The sequence below is a fragment of the Cyprinus carpio genome, chromosome B16, assembly GCF_018340385.1.
Source record: "Cyprinus carpio isolate SPL01 chromosome B16, ASM1834038v1, whole genome shotgun sequence".
NCBI lineage: Eukaryota > Metazoa > Chordata > Actinopteri > Cypriniformes > Cyprinidae > Cyprinus > Cyprinus carpio.
The window spans coordinates 16515105-16534497 of NC_056612.1; the positions used below are offsets into that span (position 1 = coordinate 16515105).

Genomic DNA, 19393 nt, shown 5'->3' on the forward strand with positions numbered 1-19393 from the left:
GCTTCTATTCTCAGAGATCTCTAGATGACACTAATATTAATGTCTGTCTGGAATATGAAAACATGGAGGTTTTTATGTCACCGCCAGAGTTTATCAGTTCTTGGCAGAACAAAAGTTCAAGAAATCTTTATAAATGAACAGAAAATGTGGAGGAGGGAGTATTTGGGATGGTTTATTACAAACATCACTGAAATAAAAATAGAAAGCAGCATCTGTAGAATAGAAACTGGACCCTTAACCATTTGTTTAAATTCTCTGTGATCCTTTTTTATTGAATCTCAAGCAATTGTCCTTTTGCTGGTGGTTATTCATTTTGAATAATAAGCTAAAGTTTGGCTGTGAAAATGATGTAAATGTAAGTAAAGAAGCCAGAGTAAAACAAATGCATAATTTCTGAAAACAGTATGTGAAATATCTGAATCAAGCTCAGTTATCAGTCAAACTACTCAGATGATTATAGAAAAGATTGTCCCTCAAAACTCGCTTATATGATTCTCAGAGGTAAAAAAAAAAGAAAGAAAGAAAAGGAAGAAAATTGTTGTTTTCAAGGGCTTTAGTGGCTGAGAGTGCACCAGTTTATCATGTAAAGTGCTCTACAGAACACTGGCCTGTATGTGGATAGAACAAAAGAAGCTGTTACTCAAGAACCAAACGAAGCACATCTGGAATTTGCCAATAATGTATAATAGTAAACCAGAAAGAAATGACTTTGTAGTCAGATGAGACCATGATAAAGCTTTTAATCAAATGTCAAAGCAAGATGTGTTGTGCAAATCAATGCTGTAGACTAACACACTAAATTTCAGGAAAAAGTTTATTTTCACAGCAAGAATTATCACACAGGCTGAATTAAAGAAATATTCTGGTTTTAATAGAAGCAAAGTTCAATGGAATTCCATAATACTGATTAGACCATTATTTTGACTTTTCCCTCATTTTATTTTGAATATTAACTATAAAAATGGCCAAAAACAAAAGTTATGGTAAGGCACATAAAATGGAAGTGAATAGGGACATTTCTGAGGGTTGAAAAGCAGTCATTTCAATGTTATACATTTTATTAAAGAAATTCTTCTGTTAGAGCTTGTATATTATTTGGCCAGTAAAATTGTTCTTGTAATTCTTTTTTACACTCATTTCTGGTAAGTTGTCAAAGTGACAAAATTGTAAAACCTTGTTAGTTGTAATATAACTTCAAAAAAGAAAAATAATAAGTTTCAGTATTTGTAATAATACCACAGACAACAAAATTACAATGTAAGATTTGGAATCTGTCTATAGTTTCTGTGAGCCCACACAGTACTTGTCTTACTTAGTACTTGCAGTTTCTGTCATTAAAATCCAGCTTAAATTTAATGAATATCCAAATTCATTCTGTATAAGCAAGTGCAAAGTTAATGATGCTTTGATACTGCAACAGAATTGGCTGTGCATTTAGCAGGACACTGGATTATGTGTCCATTTTTTTGCATATATTTTGCATGATTTAGCTTGTGAGGCTTGTTTTAAAATCCCAGTGTGATAAAAGTCTGCCTGGCTCTTTGCCTCCCAGAGCCTTAGAGGGGAATTCAGAGAATGTTTTTCAGCTCTCTCATTCCTCCTGGAATGAAAGTACAATACATGAACCATGCCTAATCTATTATTTTTCGTGTCTGTTAGAAATGAACTCTTCTCATTGTTTACAAAAAGTCTTCAGAGGCAGCTGAGCCAAATATGTCATTTCTGAGAAGAGAAGCGGGTATCCATTCACGACTGTGAATGTGTGTTTATTAAACCAGACAGAGTGATGACAACAATCACTGGAGATCCAATACTGAACCCATTATCGTCTATGGAATTGAATCATTATGCTTTTAGTGCTAGGTTGCAAAGACAACACTATATTTAAGATTGTCGCCAACAGTCTTCACCAGGACACAAAAATGACCTGACTGATGCATGTGCGCTGCTGTGAAGGCTTTTATTTCACCTGCTTCTCTGAGAGTGGGCCAAAAACATACTTTATATCTCAACAGCAGTAAGTTATGTAAGGAAATGTTTTGCTAGCTCTACTGTGAAGTACTTTATGGTGAACAGAGAAGCTGTGGAATTCATTTCAGCTTGATCTGTACTTTTGTTTTTGTTTTGATAAGATCATGCTTCTTTTATTCACCCTTACTTATTTTACTTGAATCATCAGCGTATAGAACAAGTTAGATGTTTTACAATTATGTTTTATTATTACGTATGTTCTTTCTTCCGCGACACATGTGTGTGCATTCCTCTGCTCGTAAACAAGGCACAGCACATGCGTGTTCTACATCAGCAGCACGACACACGTGCGTTGTTGATGTGCAGGGGAATTGTTGAATAAAGACAGTTTTGTTTTCATTGCGCACAAAAAGTATTCTCGTAGCTTCGTAAAATTAAGTTTGAACCGCTGATGTCACATACTATTTTACTGATGTGCTTACTATGTTTCTGGATCTGGGAACATTTCAGTTACATTGCTGTCTATGCAGGGTCAGAAAGCTTTTGGATTTCATCAAAAAATATCTTAATTTGTGTTCAGAAGATGAACAAAAGTCTTTTGGGTTTAGAACGACATGAGGTTGAGTAATTCATGAGATAATTTACATTTTTCAGTGAACTATTCCTTTGTATGTATTCATGTGCTATTATTAATATTAGTTTGTGAAACATAAACTGTATATTTTCAGACACATCGCCTCCGATGAGATGGGATTGATTCAAGGCCTGACTTCTGAAAGTCTCCAGTACATGTATAAATAATGTTTTTGCGCTAACATTTTGAAAACAGTACTAAAGACCAGATAACTTGGACGAGCATCCTATAGTGTTACTAGAAGAGAGAACCTTGCCAGAACATGGAACAGGAACGTTCCTGTTAGATGGGCAGTCCCTATTCGCTATGGCTGTGTCTCAAATGGAGCACTTGATTCTCTTTTTATTTTTATTTTTTAATGTATGTATTCATTTTTGCATACAAAAGCTGATGTGTATAACATAAGGTCACTATTTCATTATATAATATCCACATGACATCTTAATATTTTAAAATGTGTTTTTGAGTCGTTTTCTTAAAAAGTGTGAGATTGTTTACAACTGGAACCCAGACTGTTAGATGATCACAGGATAGGCGATGAAGGGAATTACTTCATTTAGACAAGATTAAAACTCTGACAGCCAGATGGAGCGCACACACAGCCTGCGTCTTGAGCTCAGATGTGAACAGCGCATAAATTTAGGTTTGCTCCAATGAAATGGGACAAGCAGGACGTGCGATTGTAGGTTCTCTTCAAAACATCCGCACCGTTTATTTTCCAAACGTTATACTTATCGCGCGTGCTTCATACCAATGTTTAACTTTGGACGTCTCACGAGGATAATAACCGTTCATTATTTGCAGCCGGTGTTAAAATTGCGTAATTAAAATCATCGGATTTAAGGTTGACATATTGAAACAACTTGATCTGAGCAATATAGCGGTCTTAATATTAATTAACTAATATCATTGATATAGGTATATATAGTTTAATATATAGATATAAAGTTTTTATTTAGCCTATTCATTTAGACTGAATATAACAATATTTCGATAGGCTATAAGGCTATATCAAATCATATAAATGTATATATTTTATTTATTATGTATTTTATATAATATAATAAATAATTTATAAATAAACAAACATTAAAAAAAACAATCATTTTTTAATAAAAATATAAAAATTTAAAAATTACTACAATCGCAATTCCAGAGAAGTTGGGACATTTTGTAAAATGCAATAACATCAAGAATCTGTGATTTGATACTTCTCTTTAATTTTTATTTGATTGACAAAAGTACAAAGAAAATATTTCCAAAGTTTGCACTGACCAACGTAAATGTATTTTGCAAATATGAACAAATTTTGTTTTTGTTGGCTGCAACACATTCCAAAAAAAGTTTGGACAGAGGCTAAATAAAAGTGAAAAGGTTATGGGATGTCCCCGTTATACTGTTTTGAAATAGTTCACAGTAAGCAGGTGAACTGGTAATAGGTCAAGGAATCATGTTTGGGTATAAAAGGAGCATCTCAGTCTTTGTAAGAAAAGCTGGATCATGGCTCATCACTTTGTGCCAAATTTCATGAGAGAAGTGTCAAAACACATCAAAAATTGAATTTCGCAGTGCAAAATTGCAAAGAATTTAGATCTTTCACCATGTACATAATATTGTGTAAAGATTAAAGGAATACAGAGAAATCACAGTACATGTGGGGCAAGGCAGGAAACCTCAGTTGAATGTGCTTTACCTTTGAGCCCTCGGGTGACATTGCATAAGAAACCATCATGCTGCAGTGTTAAATATAGCCACATGGGCTCAGGAGTACATCAGAAAGACCACTGTCATTTACAGTACCACAGTCTGCTGCTGCATCAAGCAATGAAACTTGAATATCTGTTGCTCTAGGAAAAAGCTACACATCAATTCTACGCATCGATGCTGCCGGGTTCTCTGGGCCGGAGCTCCTCTCAGATAGTCAAAAAGACAGTTTAAATGTGTGCTGTACTCAGACGAGTACACATTTCAACTTGTTTTCGGGAAAAATGGATTTCGAGTTCTCAGTCGCAAAAACCAAAGGGACCATCCAGACTTTCATTAGTGACAGAAGCAAACTCAAACATCTGTCATGGTTTAGGGGTGCAGCAGAGCAAACTGCATGGGTGACTGGCATATGTGCGAAGGTACTATTGACAGGGAGGCATATATTGGGATTGTACAGAGATATATACTGCCATCAAGATGATGTCTTTCATGGGAAGCCCTTGGTTATTAGATCAAGACAATGTCAGCTCTCATTCTGCATGTGCTACAACAGCATGGTTTTGTAGAGATGGAGTGAATGTGCTAGACTGGCCCATACCTGCAGTCCAGATCTGTCTCTAATTGAAAATATATGACCAGTCATGAAAAGGAGAATCAGACTGCTGAGCTTCTGAAGTCTTGTATCAAGCCAGACTGGACAAAAATTTTGCTTGCAAAACTTTAACAATTAGTATCCTCAATTGTAATTAAAAGGAAGGTTGATGTGACAGTGTTAAACATGCCTCTGTACCAACTTTTTTGGAATGTATTTTGTCAAAAACAAAATTTGATTTGATAAAACATTTTATGTTGGTCAGTGAAATCTTTTCTTTGTACGTTTGTCAATTAAATAAAAGTTAAAGAGAATGAACAAATCACAGAATGCTTTATTTTATTTTTTATTTTATTTTTTACAAAACGTCCCAACTTCTCTGGAATTGGGGTTGTATCACTATTAACAATACAGTATCGATGTAATAATAAAGGTCTTTTCATTTCTTAATTGTCTAGTTTGGTGTGCATATTGTGTTTGTGTTTCCATAAAAGGAGTTGGCCGGATGCTGTGTGATGTGGTGCAGGAGTCCTGTCTCGTGCGCAGCTCATTATAATGTTTAGTACGCAGAGAAAGGCGCGCAGCTTGCAAAAAGGCAGCAGCAGACGCATGGAGCGCGCACTCAATTTATGACAGCTGAACACGGACATACATTACATTCTGTCTGCACATCTTTAATCAAAACATTTGGATTACACTTGGAGACACCGGGCTGACGCCATGCACCCTTGTTTTTTCCGCGTGTGTTTTCGTGGGTGTTTGCTCATATTTTCAATTTTACACGAAGCTGCAGCTTTCAACCTGGATTTGGAAAAGCCAACGGTTTACAATGGACCAGAGGGAAGTTATTTTGGATACTCACTGGACTTTTACCACCCAACACAGGATAAAAACGTGTAAGTGAGATTAAAATAACTTTTTTGTTTTTAATTTTATTTTTATAAAATTAACAAGCGCCCAAATAGAGGCATCTTCCATAGGCTATATTTCGTAATAACCTCTTTCTTTCTCAGAAACAAACTCAGTTTGGATATGCCTACAATGTTCGAGACTTTTGACGCAGCATCTTATTCAAAAAGCTTTTCAGCACCACTAATATATGGACCAGTGAACTGATATGTAATTGGAAAGAGGGAATAGAATAGGCTAACTCACATTTGAATTCATTTGCTGGGGTTCATCTTGTCACTTAAAAGTGTATTACTTTTATCCAGTAGGATGCACTTAGATGTATGCCTTTCTCTCTCCAGCATATCGGTGCTAGTTGGGGCTCCTAAAGCGAACACCTCTCAGCCAGGGATTGTGGAGGGAGGAGCGGTGTACTACTGCCCCTGGCCGGCATCAGACCCAGACTCCTGCCGCCAGATCCCCTTTGATAAAGCAAGTAGGTACCCTCATGATTTAGAACCTGTCAACTAATACAAAAAGTTCAGAACAGTTTCTACTGAAAAAAGTAGATCCTTTCAGGTGGGCTATAACGATGTCTTCTTAAGTGCCTTTTTATTCATTTCCTTAAATTAGTGTATTGAATTTAAACTAAAGAATAAGAATAATGCGCAAATAACGTAGAAACCCATGCTATGTTGTTTCTCTATCTTATTTACTAACATAGATGTCACAAGCAACATCTTTAGAGTAGGTTTCATAAATTCCTGTCCCTCCAATAAAAAGATCAAAAACCACATCCAAGAAAGAGTTAATATCACCGCATATGGTTTGGTTTAAAATTTCAGGAGCGGAGTAATTACCAGGGAAAGGCGCGTAACTTTACCTCGGTGCGTAATCTGCCGTAATTTAGACGTCCATTACGCGCGTCTATTATTTAGGTCAGCACAACATTTTATCTTTATATTTAGATTTATTTGTTCACATTTTCTGCTGTCTTTGTCGTCTAATTCATTTAGTGAGGGAAAAAGTGTTGATGATGTCTGTATGGTATTGTGGAATCGAACTTGAAGTGCCAGAAAAAAGGGAAAAGTTGCTTTTGAGAGTCACTAAACATCACATTTAAATCGATTTTGTCATCTGGAACGGAGATTGCAGGAGTGTTTATGATATTACTGGACTATTTTGAGGAGCCGTGGCTTGCCGGTAAATGCAGTGGTCGGTTTTGGACTCAGAATCGCGGCGTGGACTGGAGACAGACTTGGATGCAGCGTAATTTGAGCGCTGATGTTTCGTCAGTCTCGTGGTGTTATTCATAGCATTCTCTTGAGGGAGCTTTGCTCGCGGTATTTATGTGCTGTTCCTGTTTCTAACGTAGACTCTTATCAGAAAAGGCTATTACATGACCTTCTGAATACTGCGCGGTCTGATTTTCGAACGAATGACTCGTTCGAGCTGATTCTTTATACATACAGGCCGAACAATATAGTACGATTCTCGGATGAGCCGGTTCTTTTTAGTGAATCAAAAACAATTGAACAGTGTGATCCGATTCCCGAATTAATGACATTAAAATTTACTGATTTATTTTATGATCTGCATTTAATCAGTCTATAATAAAAAATAATTTGAAAAAATGTAATAATTGGTTTGCATGGCTTTGGAGCAACTAATGCGATTTTATACATAAGTTATTTGTTTATTATTAATAGTCATTGTTATTAATTATTTATTTAACAATTATTTCAGTTTTGCCTTAAGCTTTTTTTTTTTTTTTTTTGAGGAAGAAATTCCTTTTTGCATCATTATATTCAACCATTTGTAGGTGAGCCAGTGAGAATCATCATTTGTAGATGAAGTACTGAAGTGTGAATGAGGAATTGACATCGAAACAGATTGTCTTTTGGAGATGAAAGCAGTGGTTTTCTGGTTCAAGACGGCTGGTTTTTAAAGGAGCCTGGTGGTGATGAGGTGAGAGAGGCAGAGAGAGATATGTGAGAGAGAGAGTTAAAAGAGCTGTGAACACAAGGGGAATAAGGAAGAGACCAAACCCTGACGAGGGAAGACAGAAGCGCTGTCTGTTCTTTGTTAGTGTCTGAGCATCTACTCTGCAAGAACATCTACGCTGAACACACACGTATCCAGATTCATTAGTCACGTTGTTTTTAACACGCTTGACCTTTGATCCCGTGTGCTCTTCCCACTGTGGCCCTCAGAGCTCTCTGTGGGGGGCATGGCCCGTGTGTGTGCGACTGACGTTTCTGATGACAGCCTGTGTGTGTGTGACTAATGCAGTCCTGACTGAGATGAGTAAAGTCATTAGATACACCAGATAGGGTCACGTACCAATGGACCTTGCCTTGCAAGTTTTCACACAATTCTCTCACACACACAGTTTCATAGTTACATGTCCAGATATTATAGAGGCCTTACAGTAGATACAGTCCACAGATTTGAGGAAAATATGTAATATTATATATATATTATATATTATCAGAGATGATTGAATGTGTAAGTCAACACTGTCTGTTTAGCAGCACAGGTCACTTTCATTTACAAAGATCACAGTTGTTACTATTATAGGAGCTTTCATTCATAACAGGAGGAATCATTTACAACAAATTTATATCAATGCAAAAAAAAAAATGAAAAGAAAAATGACAAGCATGTGTTTTGAGCCCAAAAATGAAACAGATGTTTTAATGAACAAAATGATGCCCTGCTGTGTTTTTATATTGTGAGTCTGGCCTTGCATTTTAGCGCAGTTTGTGACACCAGAACATGTGTTCATTTAAGCAGAATATCCTGAATGTTTGCCTGTTTCATGCTTTTCTGTTTGAACAGTCTCAGTATGTTTATAAATTGAAAATAGTACTGCATGAGTATGTTTGTGCATGTTTGTGTCTGTTTAATGTTATTTAGTGTTCATCCATTCTGCTGATCTCACTCAGCAACAGCAACTTCCTACAGTGCAATGGTACTTACAGGCTTGCGAAACATAATATAAACACACTCAAATTGTAAAAAAAAATGTTTTGACATGAGGCACTTTTGGATACAAATTTTTAGTTCATTCCTGTGCAAAAGTCCCCACTATGATTCTAAAGAGTTGATTTGTGGTGGCTAGGGTGTGATGGGTGGAGTCTCAGGTCAGTCTTTCCTAGCAAGTCTATTTTATCGGCAGGTGAATATCATAAATCAAATGCTTGGGAAAAGGAGTAGCAGACTCCTTTCAACAAGCTTCCTAGTTTAAGGTATGCATATTCATAGCACAGACAGCGAGGAACAGGTTATGTCCTTTGTCCCAAACGTTTATATTTAAGGAGTGGTCACAGTAGCGGAATTTCATCAAAATTTTGCTGGCAAAAAAGTCCATTATCCATTGTCAATAGTGTAGCAATGCAACTTTCTTTTGGTCAACCCAGCGCATTTACTTCAACCAAACTGTTGAATGCACAAAATCCTATTGAAATTACACAATTTTAACTAAGAAAAGTCGCTGAATAACAGTAAATTGGTCACTTATCTTCATAGCATTAATGGTGATGCTTGCCTTAGAGTTGAGTCTTAAAGAAAGTTATATATAAAAAGAAAATGACTTCAAAATACTGTGAAATCTTATTATGCAAGCCAAAGTATAAGACTTACATATCAAGAAAAAAGCCCATAGTAAAGGCCTGAGAGATGGAGGGAAGAAAGCAGAGAAGGATTAGAGCTGATGTGTTTTTATGAGGTGTAGACCGTACCTTATGGAGCTCTAAACAGGCCCAGCTGTAGCGAGATCTTTCCTGGATCACACAGAACCCCTGTAGACACAGATCCGCAGAATCATGTAGCTGTATGTACACACTCTTAGAGTAAAACGACCCCCTGTAGATGTGCTTTCACATAAACAAACACACTCAGACTCATTTGAAACCTAATTTGCTGTTTCATGGCTCATGTTGTTCCAAAATGACTATAATGGCAAAAGTGTTCACAATGTGTTACATTTCTCAGCTGCCTGATGTTTTATGTTTATTATATAATGAAGTCCCACTCTGTTTTTCTGTAACTTTCATTCTTTCCCTCTGTTGTCCAGATAACCGAATGATTAAAGTGAACGGGACACGGGAGCCTCTAGAATTTAAATCCCATCAGTGGTTTGGAGCCTCAGTCAGGACCCACAAAGACAAAGTGGTGGTAAGTGATGCTCAGAAACATAATCCAGTTAAAGACCATTTGCAGTCATCCTCATGCTGGACACATGCTTCCGTGCATTCATGGATGCGGTTGGAAAAATCTACTCTTTATCAGTAAGTAGCTGCCCATCAGTGGGTTTAGTGCTGTTTAATAGCATTAGTGTTTCATTCATGAATGCATGGGATCCAGAATCAGAGTTCATTCATGAATGCACGGGAGTGTTGTTTTGATAGGAAATGTAGCTCTGTCCTGTTACTGAGGGGGATTTGGAAAATGTTGATTTGAGGTTTACCATGCGAGTTGGAGAACTGCTGATGTTTGAAAGAAAAATCCCAGAGTTATTACATGAGGGAAGACATGGTTCCCAAATGTGACTTTTGTTTTCCAAACAATCAGATACAGAAACATTTTGCTCTTTCAAATGCGTTTATTATTCAGAAAATGACACAAGACTGGATGTTTTTTTTTCTTCATCTCCAGCTCTGTCCTAAGTAGTCTCTTTATGCTCTATGTCTATCAGTGCTGTTATTTACAGTAACATGGTGTTTGTGTGGTTCTGTAGGCTTGTGCGCCCCTCTATCACTGGAGGACAGTGAAGGTCAGCAGTGAGATGGATCCAGTGGGAACTTGTTATGTGGCTGTGCAGAACTTCAGTGCCTATGCTGAGTATTCTCCATGTCGAACCAGTGAGTATTTCACACACACACACACACACTCACACACACACACACACACACACACACACACACACACACACACACACACACACACACACACACTTACTGGTTTTCCCACATTTTATGGGGCCATTACATAGACATAGTGTTTTTTTTTATACTGGACACATTGAAAAAATGTCAAAATTTACTGCTTTTACTACTGTATGCTTGTGGGGACACTTGGTCCCCATAACATAGAGAGTGCCAGGTACACTCACACACACACACCAAGAAACAAACAGTGACACAGAACCAGTGAGAGTGCATTTAACTTTACTTGCTAATTTAAAAGCAAGTTTTTAAGCTTTACTAAAGTTAACATATCTCAGGTTGTTTAGAATTAATGAATTAATGAATTTCCTGTTCACAGAATCCTGAAAAAAATCTTTTGATTTCCACAAATTTATTAAGCAACACAACTGTTTTCAACACTGATAATAAGAAATGTTTCTTGAGCAGCAAATCAGCATATTAGAATGATTTCTGAAGGATCGTGTGACACTGAAGACTGGATTAATAGCTGCTGTCAATTCATATATTTTATTCATGTATATTATAAATTATATAAATTACATTTTAAATAAATTTAAATAGAAAACCGTTTTGATAAGTTGTAAAAATATATTTTGCAATATCACTATTTTTACTGTATTTCTGGTTAAATAAATGCAGCCTTGGTGAGCAAAAGAAGAATCTTAAGACATTAAAAAATCTTTCTAATCCCAAACGTTTGAACCGTATTATTTGTATAGAAAACTGTAATGGCCAGTTATATTTGAAAATATTCTGAAAAATTGCTCAGAAAAATAGGGTTAAAATAGCGAGAACTCAGAGCTCTTTATGTTCGTAATATAAGTTAGAAGTGTACTTAAGATGGTCTGTGTTGATTTAGTGTTCACCTACAAGCCAACATTTTTGCATACCGCCCTGAAATGAATCAAGTTCTGCCCAAAGGCTGACAGAACCTATAAGCCAGTGGAACATGATAGGTTTTGGCACTGTTTGTTGCAATGCAAACAGTATAAATCTGCGTAATGAAGTATGCATGCTTTCGTTTCCAAAAACAGCACCAAAAATACTGTCACTCCTTTGAGTGTTTTTACTGATTTACTGTACATACGGTTACATATAACTAGCCTAATGTTTTTTTTTTAGTTTTTTGGATGACTAGCAAAAATGAGTAGTAATGCCAGCACTGCTTTTCACACAGAATCACAGATGTGTCCGCTGCTTCTCGGGCTGCCCAGTTGTGCCAGTTGCCAAAGATCAAAGGGAAAACTCACATGTTTATTTTAATGTAATTTCCTGCTTATTTCCTGTACTTTAAAGTCTCATTCACAGTAATGGTAGTTGATAAATATACTCTAATTTCTTGTCGTCATATCAGATATACATACTCTCTTAAATTTTCACAGCACGCACATACACATGTGTTTATTAACAGTTGGTGTAGAGTGAAGTGGTGTATTAATAATGATAATTGTGCCTAATGTGCTCTTATGGAAAATTATTATATGACACATGAGGCCATAATGACTGTGAATTACTTTCCTCATTCTTTGTCAAACAATTTCAAGTGCCAGCCGTCTCCCTGGTAGGTCAGCTAGGAGTCCCTGCCAAGACTCAGGGCAGAGATGCTCGGTGTTGATAAAATCCAGCTTGTTTTTGTCTGCTATGGACACTCTCGTGCATGCATGTATACACACATTTGCAAAGACAGTAGTATTATATACAAGTAGGGCAGGAGATGTATTATAGGGGGTATATTGGATATGTGTTGATGATTAATTTTTTCAGCTTCAATGTAAAAATAATTATATTACTGTTAGAACTCAATAAATGAAGTATTGCATATTTATTAAGTATTTAAGCATTTAAAATATTGTTAATATATACTGTATGAGTATTTTACTATTATAATATTTTACTGTTTTAATACATAGTCTGTCTGATGTATGATCATTCCAATATATTCAGCAATTAGGTAGTTCAAAGAGGAATTTGGGCCCTCATATTTACATTTAATCTCATTTAACAATACTATAAAATCTGAATTTGTGAACTTTGCATTTCATTGCATCACATTATCCATTTACTTCAATCTTTTACAGATTTATCTTCGAAGTGCTGAATCTTTCTGCACTCATTCATATCCTAAAGGCTTGTGTAAATGAAGTTGCTCTGATCTTTGTAGATAACCCGGACCCCGAGGGCCAGGGCTTCTGCCAGGCGGGCTTCAGCGTTGATTTTACTAAGGTAACAAATCTCCCACCTCAAGCCTGTCTGTGTATTTCATCTTTATGATTGCACACTCCTGTGTGACATGTCCTGCTTTTTGTTCAAAATCTCACAGCAGTCATTTCCAGTTTTAAATGGCTTAAAGTCCTTAATTCAAGCAGGATGAGGGCTTATTCCTTATTATGTCATTTATCTCTACTTATACAGTTGCTTGTAAGTCTTTCTCCATAATCCTGCTCAAAATGCACAAGCGAACACACAGAAATAAACACAAACACATTTTTGAGGCCTGTGTCCTCATTTCTACCTTCTCTCCTATTTCCTCACTTGTTTTTTTCTCAATTTCTCAGGAAGGGACTCTGGTTGTGGGAGGGCCAGGGAGTTTCTACTGGCAAGGTAACACACTTCTCCTCATTAATTTGTATTTTCCATCATTCCATCCTTTTACAGAGTCTCTCTGAGTGAGATTGGCAGACGCAAGTCTCTCATATCCCAGACTCACAGTCTCACAGGACCCCAAGAATCTCAGTTCCGTCCAACAAACTGACCAGGCTGACCCTTCCTCCACCTTCAGAGCAGAATAACAGACCCTCAGAACGATGACACGTCACCTCCCATGAGCCCTGTTACCAAAATAATCAGGGATTATCTCAGTGTGTTAGCGCTACCATTTCTGAGTCTGTTCAGCCAATCAGTGAAGTGTTCTGCCGCAGTTCACTCATCACAGATGGGTCAGTGATAGCTGTAATATAGCGGTCGTGAGGTTAATGAGCTGCTCTTTCTGGTCAGTGGTTTTAATGTTGGCTCACTGCTAGAGCTGTAATCATCGCTTTTAAACTCCAGTGAACGCAGGTTAATGAATGCCTGCACTTCTTCACTTTTAGCCTGAATTATACGTTCTGCACAATTGGCAATGAAATGCATTTAAAGGTAATACAGAAATCTGTCCACCTGCTTATGTTTAGCTGTGTTTATGTTAGAGATAAATAAATAAGCAAGTGTTTGGACTGCCAGCATTAACTCATCTGGCTGATTAACAAAACAGGCCAGTCCCCTTTGAGTTGAGTTGAGTAGCTTTATTAATCCACCTTTTTACAAATAATTATATTGAATTCTGAGCAACTTTTGCACGGAATACTTTTTTAATTTTCATAATGTATTTTTAAATAATGTAATTGAGTTATAATTATTGTAATTATAATATTTCTAAATTATAATTTTTGTATTGCCCATTAGTGACTTATGATATCTATATATCTATAAAAATAACATATATAAAAAAACACATTTAATTTATTTTCTTTATATAGACCCAAGAAATAAAAAAAACCAAAAAAAATCAGGGAATTAAAAAAAAGGCTAAATCTTAAGTACTTAAGACTTATTTTCTTATAAACTTTTTATTACATTTTTTAATTTCTTAAAGATTTATGTTCCACTCTAATATATGTGACCCAGGACCACAAAACTAGTCATAAGGGTCAATCTTTTGAAACTGAAAGCTGAATAAATAAGCTTTCCATTGATGTATGGTTTGTTAGGATAGGACAATATTTGGCCGTGATACAACTATTAGAAAATCTGAAATGTGAGGGTGCAAAAAAAAAAAATAGTATTGAGAAAATCACCTTTAAAGCTGTCCAAATGAAGTTCTTAGCAATACATATTACTAATCAAAAATTAAGTTTTTATATATTTACGGCAGGAAATTTTCAAAATATCTTCTTGGAACATGATCTTTTCTTAATATCCTAATGATTTTTGGCATTAAAGAAAAAAAATCACTAATTTTGACCCATACAATGTATTTTTTGCTATTGCTACAAATATACCTGCACAAATTAAAACTTTATCCATAAACCACCTTCACAAATTTAATTAGCCATAAACTGCCCTTTGGAAGTGCAGTGTCTTTAACATCTTTCAAAATAATTTTATCAATCATTTTATCAATGATTTTTATAATTAGTGTTTATCATGAATGGCTGAAGAAGCGAAGGAAATGCATGTGTCAAATCCAAAAGGTGTAAGAAAGCTTCAAGAATACGTCTAACTATATTTCTTGTAGTGAAGTGCTCCTCATAAAAATCTTTTAAAAATGCGTGGAATGGATGTTTGGCTCTGACCAAATGAGGCACAGCTGAATATTTTTTGGCCGGATGTAGTATATGTAACTGTTTATGTGTCTGGATTTGGATCACAATGCTAGATGTTGATTGTTGTGTAATTGCAGTCGTATGTTAAAACATGAAAACAGATTTGTTCAATCTTCAGACCCCCCACAGCCTGAACTCAGAGTCACGGCCCTTAATAAATACTGATACTGGGTCCCACTTCACATCTTACATGTGTTATTGGTTTTTGTTTGTAATGGAGAGACAGATGACTTGAGATGACACAAAAATGTAATGTCAGACACAGGGTCTCTCTATTTCTCTCATATACTTCATGCTGTGGACAAATAGAGATGCATTAGGAGTTATGACCTGCCATTCGCTTTCTCTCCTCTCATCTTTTCCCACACTCTGTCCATCTTAACCTTTGCCTTTCATAATTTTTTAGAGGAAAGACAACAGATTTCTGTGGAGAGAAACAGTACCACATGTTGTGTCATGTGTGTCCACAAAACAAATGCAAATTAATAGAGACTCATGTACACACAGACACACAGCTAAACACACACATTAAGAGAGATTAATGGTTGGGGTTCAGCTTATGCCTGGTAGTAAAAGAGAGTAACGTGTTTATTGAACGTGAACAACAAAAACAGAAGACATTCCTCTCACTCTTACATCTAAATCTGAGAACTTGCATCTGTGTTGTTTTCCTCAGTGCTTGTGTAATGTAGATAGTTGCAGAAGGACAAATCTGAATGTTGTGGAAGTAATACAGGGAGGTTCTAACAGTCTTAAGAGAAGTCGTGTCCCCTTTGAATGTTTCTGCCTGTTCAGAATTAAGCTTCCATCCTTGGATCAAAACATCAATTAATGGGCCATTCTGCAATAGCAGGTTTTTCCTGGAAAATATTTTTAAATATGAAACTTACGTATCCTATATTATATCTATGCTGCATATTTTTTTCTTCAATTAATTAAATGTCACAATAATTAATTTTAGAATTAGAAAGATATCAGAAATTAGAAATATATTACAATAAAAAGATATAATTGATCTTAATATAATTTTATAACTATTGTAACTGAATATAATTATGTAACTATCAATTTAAATATAAAAAGTTTGAAAAATGGCATAAAAGTTTCTTAGAGAAAAACAATATTTTTGTACTTTACAGTTTGTTTTGCCTTCCAAAAATAAGTAACAACATCTGCCACATCAACACACACTGAGCACAAAATCAGTAGGCCTTGTGGAAAATAATGTGTATTTGTGTGTGTTTAGGTCAAGTGATCACTGCAGGTGTTGCAGAAATATTGAACGGCTATTCCCTGAAAACTATTCTGCGCAAAGTTCAGGGAGAGAAGCAGACTGTGGCTGCATCAGACGCATATGATGACAGTTACCTAGGTAAGAGACGTGTTTGTGTGTTTGCCTTTGAAAGGTAAAGATGCTTTATGGGACACCAGCGATTTTCTCTGGGCCCCTGTTTATGGGTCAGAGGATCAGCCCTCTGTCAATTTAATAAATACACATGCACATGAACACACATGAGCTTTTTTGGTGGATGTTGAGGTAACCTTGACCCTCTGTCCCATAGCTCAATTCGGTGCTAAGTTTGTGCCTATGATAACATTTCCATCTGGAACTTCAGACCTCAAAACACTCATACACACACACGCACACACACACACACACACACACTCAGACATATTCTTTAAATACACACTTGAAAATCCTATGAACATTTTCCCTGTACTGTAAGTAATCATCATCATCGGACTGTTCATGATAATAGTGCAATCCATAATAAAATGATGAGATAAAACCAACATGAATTGTAGGGTCAAATAAACATCGTTTTTATACCCACTTTGGTTAGCAGCATCAACTGTTCCTCTCACTGTAGTCGCTCTGGTTTTCTTATGTTCTCTTTCTGTGTCTGGTAGGTTACTCTGTAGCGGTCGGAGAGTTCACAGGTGATTCGGAACAAGGTAAGAATGTTTAAACCTTTTATATACGTGAATGATACAGATTAACGGGATAGTTCCCAAAAATCATAAGTCTGTCATCATTTACTCCATCATGTTGTTCTAAACCTGTATGATTTACTTTTTTCTGTGGAACACAAAAGACTCAATGTGTAGACAGCTCATACTTTAAAATATCTTCTTTGCTAGTCACATGTCGTAATGTTCAGACACGTAAACAAAGCTCTGCATCTTTTGTGGAGTTTGTGTATTAATGTGAGTGCATGAGAGAGAGCTCTGTCTCTGTGTGTGGTGGTTGTGTGGATTTGTTGCTTACTGAGCTTTGATCGGACCCTTCAGCCTCAGACCATAATTACAGAGCACTCACAGGATTCTGTCCCTGACCTGCCACTCAGTGACAAACAGCCCATCTGCAGTCTGTCATCCGTCTCTAACACACACACATGTGTGCACCCACACTGACTCAAGCAATCATTAGCCTACCTATCCATTTGACAGTACCATTCTGCAAAACCCTGCAACTTATTTACCAACCACCCACAATCCAGCTTGAACAGACTAAAATCTGGAATAAAATAATCTTGTGTGAATTATTATGCTATATAATAGAGTGCACCTAATTGAAAATACACATTTTAAATTATAAAAAGATGATTGTTTACATTTTCTAAGAAGCCAGTTAAGGTGAATAAAAAATGCAGCTGTGGTTGCCAGAAATTCACTGTAAAATACTGTGACAGTGTTTCTAATATTGCGGGATGGTATATTGGTGACTGTATATTTCATTAAGTGATATAATGTTAAAATATTTATCTTTCAAGTGGCCTGTCCATGAAACATGCTTAAATGGTACTTGCATACTTGCACTGGGTGGTACAAAGATAAAACATCATCGTGATAAAGCATATGACACTAAAATAATGCAATAAACTTTAACTAAATGTGACCTTGGACCACAAAACCAGTCATAAGGGTCAATTTTTTTAAATTTAGATTTATACATAATCTGAAAGCTGAATAAATAAGCATTCCATTGATGTATGGTTTGTTAGGATAGGACAACATTTGGCTGAAAATCTGGAATCTGAGGGTGCAAAAAAATCTAAATATTGAGAAAATCGCCTTTAAAGTTGTCCAAATGAAGTTTTACTAATCAAAAGTCAAAAGAATCAAAAGAAAAATCAATAATTTTGACCCATACAATGTATTTTTGGCTATTGCTACAAATATACCTGTGCGACTTAAGACTGGTTTTGTGGTCCAGCGTCACAAATAATGCAATAATTATCAACTACATATCATATTATCACCCAGCTCTAATCTGGTGAATGTGACTATAAGGCATGGAGATATAAAATATTATAAACCTTAACATCATGATTTTCTGTAAAGCTGCTTTAAAATGATTTGTATTATGTATTGTACTATAAAAGTAAATTTGACTTAATAGAAAATGGAACAAAAAACACCCTAATGTATACATATTAAGAAACAATACTGTTTGATGTAATATAATCAAGTGATTTGTCCGACAGGGTCTTTTGTTCATTTACTGTTTTTCACTGTAAATTGTATGGTACTGTAATTCAAAAGATTTTATGTTCAAATTTTACTTCCAAACATAATTTTACTGTGAAATTACATATAATGTGATGTTAATACATTCACAATTTTCCTGTATATGTGACCCTGGACCACAAAACCAGTCATAAGGGTTGATTATTTTTTAAATTGAGATTTATAAATCATCTGAAAGCCGAAAAAATAACCTTTCTCCATTGATGTATGGTTTGTTATAGGACAGGACAGTATTTGGCCTAGATACAACTATTTGAAAATCTGTGTGCAAAAAAAAATCAAACCTATGACTGGTTTTGTGGTCCAGAGTCACGTATGGAAATGTATTAACAGGTCTTTATCTGTTAAAATTAAAATTTTGAGTGTATTGATCATGGCCGCAGTAATTCATCAAATGATGATCATGAAGTATGGTAGATTGAAGTAGTCTGCTGTGTCATCCACAAGTTATCACTCAAAACTGACCTGCAAAACAGAAAATGGTTACAAAATTGTGTTCAGCACCATTTTGGGGGGGTATATGTGCTCTGTTACTTGATTTGCACAATTCCTTTAGCAAATCAGACGTTAAAACAATGCAGACAGCATGCACAAATAATCAACACTATCGGCGGTTTCAGTTCATTCTTCCCAGAATTCCCTCTCTGTCTCAGACATATGTTCTATCTGGTCTGGATTAGTGGTGAATCCAAAGAGAAGAGACATGGTGATCTCTTTTTGTCAGAGTTTCATACATGGCCTTTTGCTGTGGCACACTTTGTGGTCAAGCAAGGCGGGA

General features: G+C 35.9%; 1 protein-coding gene across 1 annotated transcript in view; it reads left to right on the forward strand.

Moving 5' to 3' along the window:
• Positions 1-5364: 5364 nt before the first annotated feature.
• LOC109069854 (integrin alpha-8-like) overlaps positions 5365-19393 on the forward strand; it is a 57124-nt gene continuing 43095 nt past the window's right edge. Inside the window, exons 1-8 of the mRNA XM_042740282.1 lie at positions 5365-5800; positions 6155-6288; positions 9871-9971; positions 10534-10657; positions 12885-12946; positions 13279-13324; positions 16331-16456; positions 16996-17040. Of these exons, the coding sequence (XP_042596216.1) occupies positions 5625-5800; positions 6155-6288; positions 9871-9971; positions 10534-10657; positions 12885-12946; positions 13279-13324; positions 16331-16456; positions 16996-17040 (814 nt within the window). The 5' untranslated portion in view covers positions 5365-5624. The remainder of the gene's footprint in view (positions 5801-6154; positions 6289-9870; positions 9972-10533; positions 10658-12884; positions 12947-13278; positions 13325-16330; positions 16457-16995; positions 17041-19393) is intronic.